Source organism: Aegilops tauschii, chromosome 5, assembly GCF_002575655.3.
Source record: "Aegilops tauschii subsp. strangulata cultivar AL8/78 chromosome 5, Aet v6.0, whole genome shotgun sequence".
NCBI classification, from domain to species: domain Eukaryota; kingdom Viridiplantae; phylum Streptophyta; class Magnoliopsida; order Poales; family Poaceae; genus Aegilops; species Aegilops tauschii.
In genome coordinates, this window is record NC_053039.3 from 52,332,504 (window position 1) to 52,351,547 (window position 19,044).

At 46.0% G+C, this 19,044-nt stretch overlaps 1 protein-coding gene and 1 pseudogene across 1 annotated transcript; both read left to right on the forward strand.

Moving 5' to 3' along the window:
• Positions 1-2,220: 2,220 nt before the first annotated feature.
• Positions 2,221-4,741, forward strand: LOC109768696 (eukaryotic translation initiation factor 3 subunit A-like). Its single transcript, XM_073498806.1, has 4 exons — positions 2,221-2,272; positions 2,456-2,847; positions 2,944-3,201; positions 3,311-4,741. The coding sequence occupies exons 1-4, from the start codon at positions 2,221-2,223 to the stop codon at positions 4,499-4,501; spliced, it is 1,893 nt and encodes a 630-aa protein (XP_073354907.1). The 3' UTR covers positions 4,502-4,741.
• A 670-nt stretch (positions 4,742-5,411) lies between these two features.
• Positions 5,412-10,602, forward strand: LOC141022548 (eukaryotic translation initiation factor 3 subunit A-like; annotated as a pseudogene).
• Positions 10,603-19,044: the final 8,442 nt, after the last annotated feature.

Consider the following 19,044-nt stretch of genomic DNA (forward strand, 5'->3'; position numbering starts at 1 on the left):
TTGCATTGAAGCTTTCGCCGGAGCTACAATGAAGCTTCGCCGGAGGCGTCGCGCTCGGTGTTGCCACGGAGCAGCCCCTGTTGGCTCCTGGTGCTGCAATGCAGAAGTCGCCGGTGGCTCCGTCCGCCGCAGCACTGGTGGTGTTGCAACGCAGCACGGCGGTGGCGGCCGCCGGATTTGAGGGAGATGCTCTGGCTCGTGTCTCGGCTAGCGCACATGCAGCAGCAGGGCCTCCTTGCCGCAGCGGAGGACATTGCCGTCTTCAGAGGAGATGCATGGGTGTCGAACTGAACGAGCTCAGAGGAGAAGAAGACACGAGCTGCCTTGCTGAGATTGAACGGCCATCAACAGTTGATCGGACGGCTATTGAGGCGGATGATTTTCGTAGAAAATCAACTGGCTGATTTGCAGCAGCCGCCATAAAAAAATCTCAGGAACGACACGCTCCTGTTGCTATAACCCATCGAGTCTTCTGTGGTCGCGTGCGCGTGTCTTGGTTGCGTCGTATACGAGCGTCCGGCGGCGGAATACATCAAGCAGCTAGCCAGGCTAGCTACCTTTGTTCGTCTGTTCACCAAGATCAATCAACTTGCTTGGACAGCTAGTTTGTACGTGGACGCGCGTGTATCTCGGCCAACGGTCGACTAATCGTGTTGTACAAGTACATCGGAAATTACTCGACGTACGGGGTCTGTGCCAACAAGACTTAGGCTCGTCTTCACGCACAATGTACCAACGAACGAGCCCTCTTCACTCACCAGCTCGGCTACCAGCCGATGACGCCGCAATGGCCAGCCTCGAGCCCTCGACGCCGCCCGGACTTTGTTGAGGATACGGCGAGGAGGTTAGGAAGAGCTCTGCGTTTGGAACGGTGGCGACGACATTATAAAGTGTTTTCTTTTTTTGTGTGTGTGATAGCGCTACAATTTTCTCTCCCGGTTGGTCAGTGGTTGATTGAATTGGAGGATACATATTATAAATTGTTCTCTCAGTAGCAGTGCTTTCTTTGCAATTACTCTAAGTGCGCTTGCTCACTATAGCTTTTTTTGTCTTTTGGCACCCCCAGACATTTTTGTCTAGCTCCGCCACTGGATGCAGTAATGTGGAAACGAGTTAGAAGAGCTGCTAGCTGTGGTTAATTCCGAATTATAAGATGCTCTAACTTTTATGTGAATCAGATGTATGTAGCTGCGTCTTAGTGTGTTTGCCGGTTCATTTCAGTCGGTATATATAGTAGTACATATCGAAATATCCAAAACATCTTAAGCGTGCAGCTGTCGTTGTGTGTGGTCACCTCTTCAAATTGAAATCACAGGGGGAGCGAGTAGATCATTTGTATCGATATTGAGATAGGAACGTGTGTACAAAAGGCCGGTAAAATTGACACCACCAAATGGAGTTTTTTCTTTCCTTTTTTGGGATACAATTGCATTCCGTCACTAGTATGGTCGGAAATAGCCTCCCTGTTACCAATACTGACCGTGTGGTGTATTGTGGCTAAATGGATCAACTGTACAGATGAGTACGGTATATTTTTCTAAATTGAATAAAATGTTACTAGTGGCATACATCTTTTAACTGCATATCACTAGTACTTGACGAAGCCAGTGGCGACTAGACAGAATCACACCCGCTAGTAGTTGCATGTCTAGTTATCAGTGGCGCGATACTATTGACTTGTATCATGCGCGTAAGTTTTCTCGCACGTCGCAAGCAAGTTTTTTTGTACTAGCGATCACATGAAATTCATATAGTATCGAAAATCATTAGAATATGATGAAAAGTATGATGTAGTGTTAGATATTATACAAGAATAAATTAAACATGTAATATTTAGATAACATAGTATTTCTCTATGAGAAACTGTTTGTGGGGGCGGTGGCCCCCATGGCTCCTGCGGTACATCATCTGCCATGGGGAACACCCAACTATGGGGCTAGGGTAGAGGAGTCCGCGACGGACATGCAACATTGGGTGGGGCAGCCCATGGCCACAACCAAATGGGACAAGGATAGCTCTCGTACCTATTCAACATAAGTTTCAATCAAATTTATATATTTTAGATTTTACTATTCTTGGATCCTCGATTTCGGGTAACTATTCAACATAAGTTTCAATCAAATTTATATATTTTAGATTTTACTATTCTTGGATCCTCGATTTCGGCTAACTGAAATACTTATACCCATATACTTTCCTCACCAAGCCGAGAAAATCGACATGTGGGTCATCGAGTATTTTGGGAAGATCAATTATGCGGGCAGGCAGAGAGGTATATCCATTTTGTATTGCCTGAAACCAGGGCGGAGCTACAGGGTGGACTGGGTGGGACACGGCCCACACTGAGTTTTTGGGTTGGCCTGCATATCATAGGAAATTTGGAGATGAGCCGTAGGAAAAAAAAGCACATCAACAACCCACTAACGCACAAGGAGCCACCGAGCCACCCATGCAGAGCTTTCGCTTTCCCAGGAAGCCTTCCGATCCGTCGAGGACATCCATGGCTTGATGAGCATGGTTCAGAGGACTCCAAAACCATCCGTCCTGGCCGTGTATTACGCCAAGCTGACTGAGATATTCTGGACATCTGAGAGTCACTACTTGTACCATGCATATGCATGGCTGGAGCTCTTCAACTTGCACAGGAGTCACAATAAGAATTTAACTCAGAAGGATCTGCAGTTACTAGCGTCTTCTGCTTTGCTCGCCGCACTTTCTGTTACACCATATTATGACCATGAGTCTGGTCTATCTCATCTGGAGCTTGAAAACGAAAAGGAGCGCAGCTCGCGTATGGCCAACCTTCTCAATTTCTCCTTTGACTCCAAGCGTGAGAACAGAGAACAGGTTTGCCTTCCAACTGTTCCCAGTTTAAGATAATTTTGCATAATAGTATAATTATGTATTTATTTTTGTTAAATCTTGTACGTCTTCACTTTTCAGGTTTCAAGAGCATCTCTTCTTTCTGAGTTGGCTGCCAGCGGTGTGGTTTCATGTGCTTCCCAGGAAGTGCAAGATCTATACAACCTTATGGAGCATGAGTTCCTTCCTCTGGATCTAGCATTAAAAGTGCAACCTCTGCTTTCCAAGATTTCTACCGTCGGAGGAAAGCTTTCAGCTGCGCCTTCTGTTCCGGAGATTCAGTTATCGCAGTACCAACCTGCATTGGAGAAGCTTACTACACTGAGGGTGCTGCAGCAGGTCCTATGCTATGACCCACCAGCGATAATATATGCACTTTTCTTTGTTGCGAATATGTATTCACTTTATCATAAAACATGTTTCTCAACTCTCTTTTAATCCTTTTCAGGCATCTCGTGTTTTCCAGTCCATGAGAATTGATACACTCTCTAGAATGATCCCCTTCTTTGATTTCAATGTCGTGGAGAAGATCGCTGTTGATGCCGTCAAGCACAATTTTGTTGCTATGAAAGTTGACCATTTGTCTGGAGCTGTTCGTTTCAGCAACACAGAGATAGAATCTGATGTGTTTGGTGCTAGTCACCTTATTGGTGTCCTCGCTGATTCCCTAAACAAAGCTGTGCATAAGCCATCCGAAGTCGGTGAAGACTCGATTAGTCTTGCTGGAGTGGTGGAGAAAGAACATCAAAGGCTTCTCGCAAGGAAATCAATCATTGAAAAACGTAAAGAAGACTATGAGCGTCAGATATTGGAAAAGGAAAAGGCAGAGGAGGCAAGGAGATTGAGCATTCAGAAGAAATCCGCAGACGAAGAAAGGGAGAGGCTTTTGAAGGAACGGAGGCTCAGGGAGCAGCAGAGGATCCGTCAGGAAATAGAGGACAGAGCGCAGAGAGAAATAGGAAAAACAGAACAAAAAGTAACAAAACAAGGCGCCATGGAGCTTGTATCGCGTTACCTAGCTTATAAAATGTCGCGTCAGGGGATGGAGAAGAAGCTGGAGAAGCTAGCAAGGAGAATGGATCACTTGGAGAGGGCAAGACGGCAGGAGGAAGCGCCACTGATCGAGGAGGCCTTCCGAAAACGCGTCGAGGAAGAGAAGCTCCTCCACGAGCAGGAGCAGCTGAGAGAGACTGAGCTCAGCGATCAACGCCACGCGGGTGACTTGCTGGAGAAGAAGAGGCTCTCTCGATTGTTGGACCATAAGAATGCTTTCCAGGAAAGAGTTGTCCAAGGCCGAGAAGCCGAGTTTCTTAGCCTGACGAAAGAGAGGGAGGAAAGGATCAACCAGTTGATCTCGTCAAGAAAACGTGAACGGGAGACTGCTCGGAAACTGACGTATTATCTGAAGATGGAGGAACGGCGGATCCAAAGGGCACGTGAGGAAGAGGAACAGCGGATCCAAAGGGCGCGCGAGGAAGAGGAACAGCGGATCCAAAGGGCGCGTGAGGAAGAGGAGCAACGTGAAGAGGAAGAGAGGAAGAGGAGGGGAGAAGCTCCTCCTGCAAGCAGTAATCAACCCTGGCGTCGTAGATCAGGGCCACCGGCAAACTCTTCTTCGTCCGGCAGCTGGAGGCACTGAAGCTGCCTGCTGCCCTGAAAGTTTAGAAGCATGGACTTGTTCTAGCTAGGCTCTCCTTTGCAACTTTGCACCATTAATTTCGAGGTCACGTTTGATCTTTTGAATCACACTACTTCATACTACTTACATTACAGTCTATGCTGTTAGTATTAATTATGTGAGTAAAACCAAAGATTTGCATGTGTGAGTTTTGCTGTCGAATGGAGATTCGAGATATCTGAGTTCGGCGTTGGTCATCAACTCTAGAGATGGATGCAGTCAACGGCGGAGCTACGTTGTGAGCTGAGGGGGCCGGGGCCCCCCAGCCCAAAAAATTTTCATACTACTATACGTACTACTGGCCCCTGCAGACAGTTCGGCGGCTTAGACTTGTTAGAGTTAACCACGATGTGCTATTCCAGTCCGGCACGGTTTGGAATCAATCACCAACTAGGTTAGGTGTAGCTAGACTTGGACTAATATAAATAAACAATGTAATCTACCCCTTGTAATTGTAACCCAGATCAAAGCAATAAAAAAAGGAAATCGTTTGTTTTAAATCGGCTGATGTTTGGCTCGCGTAAACCGCGTCGCGAGCCGTCCGATCAAAGCCGATCGTGCGGCGCCGGTCTCAGGCGCGTGCGCTACCTCTCCCAATAGACGCGTAGCATGCGGGGCCGCTCACCACTGTCCATCCGAGCCTTATCCTCTCCCTTCCTCGTCTTCTTCATCGTTCCCCATCCCCTCTTTCTCATTATTCACAGGCTTGACGGGGAAGAAAAGGGCTCGACCCAATGGCTGACCACCGTTGCTTCCAACCATGGGGGCCGGTGCGCATCCCGCCACAAACACCAACCGCTGCTGCAAGCCAAAGCACGATGGGCGTAGTTGCCGCAGGCGGGGGAAAGTTACGTGCCGACGATCTGCAACGATGCCGCTGCGTGTGCTTCAAGCGGGCTGCGGGTGCCGCAGCGAGGGGCTTGTCGATGCTGAGTCGTCAGGGCCACCGGTGCTGCATTGCAGCGCCCAGGTGGTCGCTGGTGTTGCTAAGGCGCGTCGCCGGGGTCGCCGGTGTTGGTATGCCGCGTCGCTAGGGAAGCCGATGTTTCTACGTAGCGTCGCCGGGGCTCCGATGCAGCGTCGTCGGGGTTGCCGGTGTTTGCATTGGAGCGCCGCCCGGGCTGCATTGCAGCGCCACCGGGTCGTTGAAGCTGTGATGGGGATGGAACGGACTCCGCCGGGGCTGCAATGAAACTTCCCCGGGGTTGCATTGAAGCTTTCGCCGGAGCTACAATGAAGCTTCGCCGGAGGCGTCGCGCTCGGTGTTGCCACGGAGCAGCCCCTGTTGGCTCCTGGTGCTGCAATGCAGAAGTCGCCGGTGGCTCCGTCCGCCGCAGCACTGGTGGTGTTGCAACGCAGCACGGCGGTGGCGGCCGCCGGATTTGAGGGAGATGCTCTGGCTCGTGTCTCGGCTAGCGCACATGCAGCAGCAGGGCTTCCTTGCCGCAGCGGAGGACATTGCCGTCTTCAGAGGAGATGCATGGGTGTCGAACTGAACGAGCTCAGAGGAGAAGAAGACACGAGCTGCCTTGCTGAGATTGAACGGCCATCAACAGTTGATCGGACGGCTATTGAGGCGGATGATTTTCGTAGAAAATCAACTGGCTGATATGTAGCAGCCGCCATAAAAAAAATCTCAGGAACGACACGCTCCTGTTGCTATAACCCATCGAGTCTTCTGTGGTCGCGTGCGCGTGTCTTGGTTGCGTCGTATACGAGCGTCCGGCGGCGGAATACATCAAGCAGCTAGCCAGGCTAGCTACCTTTGTTCGTCTGTTCACCAAGATCAATCAACTTGCTTGGACAGCTAGTTTGTACGTGGACGCGCGTGTATCTCGGCCAACGGTCGACTAATCGTGTTGTACAAGTACATCGGAAATTACTCGACGTACGGGGTCTGTGCCAACAAGACTTAGGCTCGTCTTCACGCACAATGTACCAACGAACGAGCCCTCTTCACTCACCAGCTCGGCTACCAGCCGATGACGCCGCAATGGCCAGCCTCGAGCCCTCGACGCCGCCCGGACTTTGTTGAGGATACGGCGAGGAGGTTAGGAAGAGCTCTGCGTTTGAAACGGTGGCGACGACATTATAAAGTGTTTTCTTTTTTTGTGTGTGTGATAGCGCTATAATTTTCTCTCCCGGTTGGTCAGTGGTTGATTGAATTGGAGGATACATATTATAAATTGTTCTCTCCGTAGCAGTGCTTTCTTTGCAATTACTCTAAGTGCGCTTGCTCACTATAGATTTTTTTTGTCTTTTGGCACCCCCAGACATTTTTGTCTAGCTCCGCCACTGGATGCAGTAATGTGGAAACGAGTCAGAAGAGCTGCTAGCTGTGGTTAATTCCGAATTATAAGATGCTCTAACTTTTATGTGAATCAGATGTATGTAGCTGCGTCTTAGTGTGTTTGCCGGTTCATTTCAGTCGGTATATATAGTAGTACATATCGAAATATCCAAAACATCTTAAGCGTGCAGCTGTCGTTGTGTGTGGTCACCTCTTCAAATTGAAATCACAGGGGGAGCGAGTAGATCATTTGTATCGATATTGAGATAGGAACGTGTGTACAAAAGGCCGGTAAAATTGACACCACCAAATGGAGTTTTTTCTTTCCTTTTTTGGGATACAATTGCATTCCGTCACTAGTATGGTCGGAAATAGCCTCCCTGTTACCAATACTGACCGTGTGGTGTATTGTGGCTAAATGGATCAACTGTACAGATGAGTACGGTATATTTTTCTAAATTGAATAAAATGTTACTAGTGGCATACATCTTTTAACTGCATATCACTAGTACTTGACGAAGCCAGTGGCGACTAGACAGAATCACACCCGCTAGTAGTTGCATGTCTAGTTATCAGTGGCGCGATACTATTGACGTGTATCATGCGCGTAAGTTTTCTCGCACGTCGCAAGCAAGTTTTTTTGTACTAGCGATCACATGAAATTCATATAGTATCGAAAATCATTAGAATATGATGAAAAGTATGATGTAGTGTTAGATATTATACAAGAATAAATTAAACATGTAATATTTAGATAACATAGTATTTCTCTATGAGAAACTGTTTGTGGGGGCGGTGGCCCCCATGGCTCCTGCGGTACATCATCTGCCATGGGGAACACCCAACTATGGGGCTAGGGTAGAGGAGTCCGCGACGGACATGCAACATTGGGTGGGCAGCCCATGGCCACAACCAAATGGGACAAGGATAGCTCTCGTACCTATTCAACATAAGTTTCAATCAAATTTATATATTTTAGATTTTACTATTCTTGGATCCTCGATTTCGGGTAACTATTCAACATAAGTTTCAATCAAATTTATATATTTTAGATTTTACTATTCTTGGATCCTCGATTTCGGCTAACTGAAATACTTATACCCATATACTTTCCTCACCAAGCCGAGAAAATCGACATGTGGGTCATCGAGTATTTTGGGAAGATCAATTATGCGGGCAGGCAGAGAGGTATATCCATTTTGTATTGCCTGAAACCAGGGCGGAGCTACAGGGTGGACTGGGTGGGACGCGGCCCACACTGAGTTTTTGGGTTGGCCTGCATATCATAGGAAATTTGGAGATGAGCCGTAGGAAAAAAAAGCACATCAACAACCCACTAACGCACAAGGAGCCACCGAGCCACCCATGCAGAGCTTTCGCTTTCCCAGGAAGCCTTCCGATCCGTCGAGGACATCCATGGCTTGATGAGCATGGTTCAGAGGACTCCAAAACCATCCGTCCTGGCCGTGTATTACGCCAAGCTGACTGAGATATTCTGGACATCTGAGAGTCACTACTTGTACCATGCATATGCATGGCTGGAGCTCTTCAACTTGCACAGGAGTCACAATAAGAATTTAACTCAGAAGGATCTGCAGTTACTAGCGTCTTCTGCTTTGCTCGCCGCACTTTCTGTTACACCATATTATGACCATGAGTCTGGTCTATCTCATCTGGAGCTTGAAAACGAAAAGGAGCGCAGCTCGCGTATGGCCAACCTTCTCAATTTCTCCTTTGACTCCAAGCGTGAGAACAGAGAACAGGTTTGCCTTCCAACTGTTCCCAGTTTAAGATAATTTTGCATAATAGTATAATTATGTATTTATTTTTGTTAAATCTTGTACGTCTTCACTTTTCAGGTTTCAAGAGCATCTCTTCTTTCTGAGTTGGCTGCCAGCGGTGTGGTTTCATGTGCTTCCCAGGAAGTGCAAGATCTATACAACCTTATGGAGCATGAGTTCCTTCCTCTGGATCTAGCATTAAAAGTGCAACCTCTGCTTTCCAAGATTTCTACCGTCGGAGGAAAGCTTTCAGCTGCGCCTTCTGTTCCGGAGATTCAGTTATCGCAGTACCAACCTGCATTGGAGAAGCTTACTACACTGAGGGTGCTACAGCAGGTCCTATGCTATGACCCACCAGCGATAATATATGCACTTTTCTTTGTTGCGAATATGTATTCACTTTATCATAAAACATGTTTCTCAACTCTCTTTTAATCCTTTTCAGGCATCTCGTGTTTTCCAGTCCATGAGAATTGATACACTCTCTAGAATGATCCCCTTCTTTGATTTCAATGTCGTGGAGAAGATCGCTGTTGATGCCGTCAAGCACAATTTTGTTGCTATGAAAGTTGACCATTTGTCTGGAGCTGTTCGTTTCAGCAACACAGAGATAGAATCTGATGTGTTTGGTGCTAGTCACCTTATTGGTGTCCTCGCTGATTCCCTAAACAAAGCTGTGCATAAGCCATCCGAAGTCGGTGAAGACTCGATTAGTCTTGCTGGAGTGGTGGAGAAAGAACATCAAAGGCTTCTCGCAAGGAAATCAATCATTGAAAAACGTAAAGAAGACTATGAGCGTCAGATATTGGAAAAGGAAAAGGCAGAGGAGGCAAGGAGATTGAGCATTCAGAAGAAATCCGCAGACGAAGAAAGGGAGAGGCTTTTGAAGGAACGGAGGCTCAGGGAGCAGCAGAGGATCCGTCAGGAAATAGAGGACAGAGCGCAGAGAGAAATAGGAAAAACAGAACAAAAAGTAACAAAACAAGGCGCCATGGAGCTTGTATCGCGTTACCTAGCTTATAAAATGTCGCGTCAGGGGATGGAGAAGAAGCTGGAGAAGCTAGCAAAGAGAATGGATCACTTGGAGAGGGCAAGACGGCAGGAGGAAGCGCCACTGATCGAGGAGGCCTTCCGAAAACGCGTCGAGGAAGAGAAGCTCCTCCACGAGCAGGAGCAGCTGAGAGAGACTGAGCTCAGCGATCAACGCCACGCGGGTGACTTGCTGGAGAAGAAGAGGCTCTCTCGATTGTTGGACCATAAGAATGCTTTCCAGGAAAGAGTTGTCCAAGGCCGAGAAGCCGAGTTTCAGCCTGACGAAAGAGAGGGAGGAAAGGATCAACCAGTTGATCTCGTCAAGAAAACGTGAACGGGAGACTGCTCGGAAACTGACGTATTATCTGAAGATGGAGGAACGGCGGATCCAAAGGGCACGTGAGGAAGAGGAACAGCGGATCCAAAGGGCGCGCGAGGAAGAGGAACAGCGGATCCAAAGGGCGCGTGAGGAAGAGGAGCAACGTGAAGAGGAAGAGAGGAAGAGGAGGGGAGAAGCTCCTCCTGCAAGCAGTAATCAACCCTGGCGTCGTAGATCAGGGCCACCGGCAAACTCTTCTTCGTCCGGCAGCTGGAGGCACTGAAGCTGCCTGCTGCCCTGAAAGTTTAGAAGCATGGACTTGTTCTAGCTAGGCTCTCCTTTGCAACTTTGCACCATTAATTTCGAGGTCACGTTTGATCTTTTGAATCACACTACTTCATACTACTTACATTACAGTCTATGCTGTTAGTATTAATTATGTGAGTAAAACCAAAGATTTGCATGTGTGAGTTTTGCTGTCGAATGGAGATTCGAGATATCTGAGTTCGGCGTTGGTCATCAACTCTAGAGATGGATGCAGTCAACGGCGGAGCTACGTTGTGAGCTGAGGGGGCCGGGGCCCCCCCCAGCCCAAACAATTTTCATACTACTATACGTACTACTGGCCCCTGCAGACAGTTCGGCGGCTTAGACTTGTTAGAGTTAACCACGATGTGCTATTCCAGTCCGGCACGGTTTGGAATCAATCACCAACTAGGTTAGGTGTAGCTAGACTTGGACTAATATAAATAAACAATGTAATCTACCCCTTGTAATTGTAACCCAGATCAAAGCAATAAAAAAAGGAAATCGTTTGTTTTAAATCGGCTGATGTTTGGCTCGCGTAAACCGCGTAGCGAGCCGTCCGATCAAAGCCGATCGTGCGGCGCCGGTCTCAGGCGCGTGCGCTACCTCTCCCAATAGACGCGTAGCATGCGGGGCCACTCACCACTGTCCATCCGAGCCTTATCCTCTCCCTTCCTCGTCTTCTTCATCGTTCCCCATCCCCTCTTTCTCATTATTCACAGGCTTGACGGGGAAGAAAAGGGCTCGACCCAATGGCTGACCACCGTTGCTTCCAACCATGGGGGCCGGTGCGCATCCCGCCACAAACACCAACCGCTGCTGCAAGCCAAAGCACGATGGGCGTAGTTGCCGCAGGCGGGGGAAAGTTACGTGCCGACGATCTGCAACGATGCCGCTGCGTGTGCTTCAAGCGGGCTGCGGGTGCCGCAGCGAGGGGCTTGTCGATGCTGAGTCGTCAGGGCCACCGGTGCTGCATTGCAGCGCCCGGGTGGTCGCTGGTGTTGCTAAGGCGCGTCGCCGGGGTCGCCGGTGTTGGTATGCCGCGTCGCTAGGGAAGCCGATGTTTCTACGTAGCGTCGCCGGGGCTCCGATGCAGCGTCGTCGGGGTTGCCGGTGTTTGCATTGGAGCGCCGCCCGGGCTGCATTGCAGCGCCACCGGGTCGTTGAAGCTGTGATGGGGATGGAACGGACTCCGCCGGGGCTGCAATGAAACTTCCCCGGGGTTGCATTGAAGCTTTCGCCGGAGCTACAATGAAGCTTCGCCGGAGGCGTCGCGCTCGGTGTTGCCACGGAGCAGCCCCTGTTGGCTCCTGGTGCTGCAATGCAGAAGTCGCCGGTGGCTCCGTCCGCCGCAGCACTGGTGGTGTTGCAACGCAGCACGGCGGTGGCGGCCGCCGGATTTGAGGGAGATGCTCTGGCTCATGTCTCGGCTAGCGCACATGCAGCAGCAGGGCCTCCTTGCCGCAGCGGAGGACATTGCCGTCTTCAGAGGAGATGCATGGGTGTCGAACTGAACGAGCTCAGAGGAGAAGAAGACACGAGCTGCCTTGCTGAGATTGAACGGCCATCAACAGTTGATCGGACGGCTATTGAGGCGGATGATTTTCGTAGAAAATCAACTGGCTGATTTGCAGCAGCCGCCATAAAAAAATCTCAGGAACGACACGCTCCTGTTGCTATAACCCATCGAGTCTTCTGTGGTCGCGTGCGCGTGTCTTGGTTGCGTCGTATACGAGCGTCCGGCGGCGGAATACATCAAGCAGCTAGCCAGGCTAGCTACCTTTGTTCGTCTGTTCACCAAGATCAATCAACTTGCTTGGACAGCTAGTTTGTACGTGGACGCGCGTGTATCTCGGCCAACGGTCGACTAATCGTGTTGTACAAGTACATCGGAAATTACTCGACGTACGGGGTCTGTGCCAACAAGACTTAGGCTCGTCTTCACGCACAATGTACCAACGAACGAGCCCTCTTCACTCACCAGCTCGGCTACCAGCCGATGACGCCGCAATGGCCAGCCTCGAGCCCTCGACGCCGCCCGGACTTTGTTGAGGATACGGCGAGGAGGTTAGGAAGAGCTCTGCGTTTGGAACGGTGGCGACGACATTATAAAGTGTTTTCTTTTTTTGTGTGTGTGATAGCGCTACAATTTTCTCTCCCGGTTGGTCAGTGGTTGATTGAATTGGAGGATACATATTATAAATTGTTCTCTCAGTAGCAGTGCTTTCTTTGCAATTACTCTAAGTGCGCTTGCTCACTATAGATTTTTTTTGTCTTTTGGCACCCCCAGACATTTTTGTCTAGCTCCGCCACTGGATGCAGTAATGTGGAAACGAGTCAGAAGAGCTGCTAGCTGTGGTTAATTCCGAATTATAAGATGCTCTAACTTTTATGTGAATCAGATGTATGTAGCTGCGTCTTAGTGTGTTTGCTGGTTCATTTCAGTCGGTATATATAGTAGTACATATCGAAATATCCAAAACATCTTAAGCGTGCAGCTGTCGTTGTGTGTGGTCACCTCTTCAAATTGAAATCACAGGGGGAGCGAGTAGATCATTTGTATCGATATTGAGATAGGAACGTGTGTACAAAAGGCCGGTAAAATTGACACCACCAAATGGAGTTTTTTCTTTCCTTTTTTGGGATACAATTGCATTCCGTCACTAGTATGGTGGGAAATAGCCTCCCTGTTACCAATACTGACCGTGTGGTGTATTGTGGCTAAATGGATCAACTGTACAGATGAGTACGGTATATTTTTCTAAATTGAATAAAATGTTACTAGTGGCATACATCTTTTAACTGCATATCACTAGTACTTGACGAAGCCAGTGGCGACTAGACAGAATCACACCCGCTAGTAGTTGCATGTCTAGTTATCAGTGGCGCGATACTATTGACTTGTATCATGCGCGTAAGTTTTCTCGCACGTCGCAAGCAAGTTTTTTTGTACTAGCGATCACATGAAATTCATATAGTATCGAAAATCATTAGAATATGATGAAAAGTATGATGTAGTGTTAGATATTATACAAGAATAAATTAAACATGTAATATTTAGATAACATAGTATTTCTCTATGAGAAACTGTTTGTGGGGGCGGTGGCCCCCATGGCTCCTGCGGTACATCATCTGCCATGGGGAACACCCAACTATGGGGCTAGGGTAGAGGAGTCCGCGACGGACATGCAACATTGGGTGGGGCAGCCCATGGCCACAACCAAATGGGACAAGGATAGCTCTCGTACCTATTCAACATAAGTTTCAATCAAATTTATATATTTTAGATTTTACTATTCTTGGATCCTCGATTTCGGGTAACTATTCAACATAAGTTTCAATCAAATTTATATATTTTAGATTTTACTATTCTTGGATCCTCGATTTCGGCTAACTGAAATACTTATACCCATATACTTTCCTCACCAAGCCGAGAAAATCGACATGTGGGTCATCGAGTATTTTGGGAAGATCAATTATGCGGGCAGGCAGAGAGGTATATCCATTTTGTATTGCCTGAAACCAGGGCGGAGCTACAGGGTGGACTGGGTGGGACGCGGCCCACACTGAGTTTTTGGGTTGGCCTGCATATCATAGGAAATTTGGAGATGAGCCGTAGGAAAAAAAAAGCACATCAACAACCCACTAACGCACAAGGAGCCACCGAGCCACCCATGCGGCCGTGCCTCTTGCTTCGCCGAGCCGGTTCCCCTCTGATCTTGTCCTCTACGTGTTCCGCCGCCACGCCTGCCTCGCCGAGTCGATGTTGCCAGCCCGTCCCGGCTCCCACCAGTGCCAGGGCTACCGACCAGTCCGGCACTCCCCGCGGCCGAACAGGCGCCGGGCACCACCGCGCCAATCTAGTGCGGCACCAGTCTTAGGTTTGCCCTTCTTGCTACGGGTATATGTCCGATGTTAATCCCTGTGGAGAATCTATCTATGTAGGCTTCTAGAGATAAACTACTATTATTAGTCGTACTTGTGTAAATCGATGGATGGATGATGGACCGATGGTTAGTGTGTAGTTGTGGTTCTAAGAGAATGTTTCTTTGGTGCTGCTTTTGTGGTTTTTCCTGATCGATTTGAATATTAATGAAGCATCTCTGCTAATTAGATGTTAACTATGTAATGCTCTGGCAGTGCTTGATGGATATATGAAAGTCGTATTTTCTGGATCGTGCTATTTATCTAGTTCTGTTGTTCAGCGCCATTCCAAATCAATTGTCTGAAAGCAGTCAACAACTGAATCAAATATGCCTATATGGAGGGTTAATATTTAGGTGCAGGTTGCGGCAATACATTTCGAGGTTGATATTTATGTGCTAGAGTAGTTTTGAGGTGCATGGTATGATGATACAAATTCCAAGAATGCCTTCTTGTTGAAGAGCAAACTCAAGAGTCAGTGTCTATGTCGAACACACACTTGATGCTTGTCATTCTCGGATACACATATGATTTGTCTGTTGTTTGGAAAGACATTCTTACTACAATGGCACTAACAAGATATTTATGTAGACTTCTTTTATGTAAAACAACAAAACTGAGACTTAATTGAGTATATTTGTAACACCATATTAGACCATACTGATCTATTTATAAGTGGTATTGACAAACTAATCAAAATGTTCACATGTTATATTTGTTGCCAATTTTTGTTAGGTGGACCACGCTGTTTTGAAATCCTAGATCCGCCACTGCCTAAAACACTTGTAGATGTTTATAATTTTTTTATAATAGCTATGTGATGGTATGCATGAGTTGATTATGTTGTTCTATTGTTTAGACTCTATATATCTATCAGCTACAAGTGAAGTGTGCCTAGAGCAAAGCGAGGCTGTACCAAGAGTTTGTTTTTCTACTGAACTTTTATATTTAAAACTTACTTTAATCATAATTAGTATTAATGATTATAATTTTTGTTAATTAGATGCCATGTTTAACTACAAAACATTGTTGCTATAAATTAATTATAGTGTTCCTTGTTATAGAACCGTCATCGAAAGTTCTATCTCTGCTAAATTTAAAACTATATGAAGTAAAAGAGTTATCTTTAAATTAAAATTTGACAACTTATATAGTGCATATATGTATATTTTATGTATGTATGTGTGTGTTTGTGTGTACAATTAGTATCGTTAAATATCACAGTAGAGATCTCTAAAATATATATTGTAAGAAATATATTAATAATGGCTTCTAGTGTATTATTAGATAGTTATATTTATAGAAACTTCTAGCGGATAACATAAACCATTGGCAGGTGTGTCTTTGCAAGTTGGGATAAGTGATAAGTTGACAACGTGTGCATGCTCTGTACATGGTATTGAAATAGTGTTTCTTATAGTCGTTAGCATGAACACAAAAAATGGCACTGATTATTCTCTTGTCTACATATGATTTGACCATTTGGTATGCTCATTTGTAACACAGTTAGTTTGATCTCGTGTATATAAGATCTATTGTCAATTTCTCACGTAAAAAGAAGTTATTCACAAAAGTAAACATACAAATCTAACTAACATATATTTGGTACAAGAACAATATCAATTGGAGAGAGACTAGTAGCCCAAGTAAACTCACTCTAGTCAGTCAGATTGGCTTATTCATATGTGGTACACAATATTGGTCTGTGGTATGGACTTCCCTCTAAACATAATCTGCAATAGAAGGGATATAAGCACATACATAGCGGCGGAAAAAGAATCATTCACATCGGAAGCCATGTCGTCGAAGAGGTCATCGGCATGGAGAAAGTAGTTATTATTGGGGAAAAGTCGTGTGCAACCACATTGGAGAAGAATCGAGCAGTCACGCGAGAGCGCACCCTGCCCAAAAACATGAAAACTCTTCTCTCATACAAGATCACAAGAGGCGGGGTTTTGAAGGTTTGTGCTCTACTTATAGCGGTGCATGTCGTGAAGCGGAGTGGGAAAGACAGAGACAACATAAAGGTCTTGAATCGGGAGGCAGGCGCATGGGTGTGGTGTCGAATGGCCGATCCACTATGAAGAAAATTTCATCTACCACTAGCGAAAAAAGTTTCAACATCGTTCTCACTTGATACAAATAAGACACCGCATACACATGGCATAGGTCCTAGCTTAGCTCGCTCACAAAAAACAATGCACAAGGGTTCGTTCGAGGAGGAGGCATGCATGTATGTGTTCTCTTCTAAAACTTTTAGAGGTGAGTAAAGGAACCAACCTTATATTTTGGCTCAACACACCCTTCACATCCGGGCCGGATTAAACTTTTCACGCTTCCTTTTCATGCATGAATGGGCTACATGTGCCTCTGGAGTTTTTCTAGAAAATATTGGAAATAGTGACTGGGCTCTCAATCATTCCAAAACAACCCTCTCTTAGGTGCTCCTCTTCCACTAGAGCTATGTATCACGTACTACGAAGCATACTCGTGGCTCGCCTTTGGCGCGGGCGCTACTGGGCCCACCCAGTAATCTAGCAGGGGGCGTATTTTTCTCTTTATGTGTGGTTTCTTTATCAGGTTTTCACTATTTGTAGTGTTTTTTATTTTCATTGTGTTTTTTTCTTCGGTTTTCATCGAGTTTTTTGGGGTTTCTTTGGTTTCTTTTTTTCTTTAATATGTGTCTACATTTTTTGTAGACATTGTACATTTTTCATATACACGAAGAACATTTCTGTACACTTTTATCATTTTTCAAATACATATTTATTTAAATATATGTTTTGATGTCCACGTTTTCATACTCTATAGATCAAACATTTTATTTATGAAGAAAAACAAAATAATTTAGTTCAGAAACATTTTTATATTGTATAAACATTTGTTTATAATGTCACAAACATGTTTTTGAAATGCATGTACATTTTTATAAATGTTATGTCAATTTTTGAATGGTGCAAAATATTTTTAGTCTTAAACGGACATCTTTTTTTCACATTGCACAACATTTAAAAAAATGGCACGCACAATTTTTTGAAAATGCGCGAATGTTTTTGAACTGTCACATACATCTTTTTTGTACTGTACAATTCTTTCTAAAAGTTGAGTCAACATTTCTTTTACACTGCCTGAACATCTTTTAAATGCGTGATGAACACTTCAAAAAATTAAATTAATATTTTTAAATATATATGTTTAGTATTTTTTAAATATAAATAAAAAGAAAAAAAATGTATGTGCCTCCTCATGCCGTCAAGCTGCTGAATGGCTACTGGGTCGGCCCACTAACCGGCTCCCTGTAGGTGAGGGGAGCTACAGTTTCGCACGAGCGAGACATAGCCGTGCCCTCCTCTTGCACCCACTTTTTTGCGGGGGCCACCTCTTGCATCCTCCGGCACTTTGATTTGATTCCTGATATATGGCCTCTCTGGATATGATGTGAGCAGATCTAAGAAAGAAGAGGATGGCCAATCCAGCATAAGGTTTATTCCAAAAAGAAAATAAGAAAGAACAAGGTCATGTTTCTCTCTTGTGCACACAATCGAACTTGTGCCCTGCCCATCTGTTGATGTTATTATTTGTGCTACTGTAAACATGATACGTACATGATGGAATCATGGAAGCAAGGTGTTATTGTTTCTTCTTTTGTTGTTGTGCTATTTTTGTTGTAAATCAGTTGAGTTACCATGACTGCCATGCCGCTTCGAGTAAATGTGTCATTTTATGCGAAAAACGATGATTAGTTTTGTATACATTGCTTTACTGGTCAGTGAATAGTGATTCTGTACATAGGTGCTCCGAGACTTCTCTGAATTTTATCTTGGTATTTCTTACCTTTGATCTCCCCTTCAGTCTGAACATTCCATTCTATGGAGGAGAATAACATGATTCAGCAACAATTTTGGAGGCCAAAGCCAGAGTACATTTGTGTCAGGAGGATCACATTTTGGATCTAGAAAACTGAAACTAAGAATGATCAATTGTAGCACTGGATTTAATTAATTCCTGGTTATGATCGATGTAGTATCAGATTAGAGCTCCTGCAACCGACCGTTCAATCTTACGATTAGAAGAAGGCTTGCATCATCAACCTGGGCCTGCATATCTAGCTGCTGTTAGCGTGTCCCTTTCATCGTACTACATGCATGCTTAGCGATGCCACTTCACTAATTATATTCCAAGTAACAGCATTTATGGGGATTCTCTATGGCTAATTATTTCCTCTTTAGATGCACCTGTGGGAACATTCTTCCAGACTTCGCCACAGCTACCTACAGAGCATCCCTGCTAACAACCAACCAACTGTTCAGCTATTCTCCAAGCATCATCACTACCGTTCTAAAAAAAAAATCATCACTACCAAAAAAATGGTACTCCATATAAGATCATTTAGATAGAGGGAGTACTTTGAAAAACTTGCTAAGCAGTTAAATCCCGGCTGAATCACTAAGTTAAAATCCGGCTGAATCATCTAGTCTAGTTTAAGAGAACACACCAGCCGACCACCCTGACCCAAACAACTACAGTTCTTCTCCACCAGAGCAACGCGCTCAGAAATTTCATGGCTACAGATACACTAATCACCGTGAACATCCAGGTGAATTGCATGCAGCCGTGGATCCATGTACTACAGGGCAAACATGTGAATGCGTCCTCTTCCTATCCATGATCCATCTGCCAGTCTGTCCCCAGCAGACCCAATTTACTCCTCCCATCACCACCCCAACCACCCAGCTGCGAGCTCCTTCATTGCGCCACCGCCGGCCATGCATGCCTACCTCCCCCACCACGACCTTCCTCTGTCCTCTCGCGTCACATGGCCAGTCCAGTGCACAGCTGACCATCCATTCAA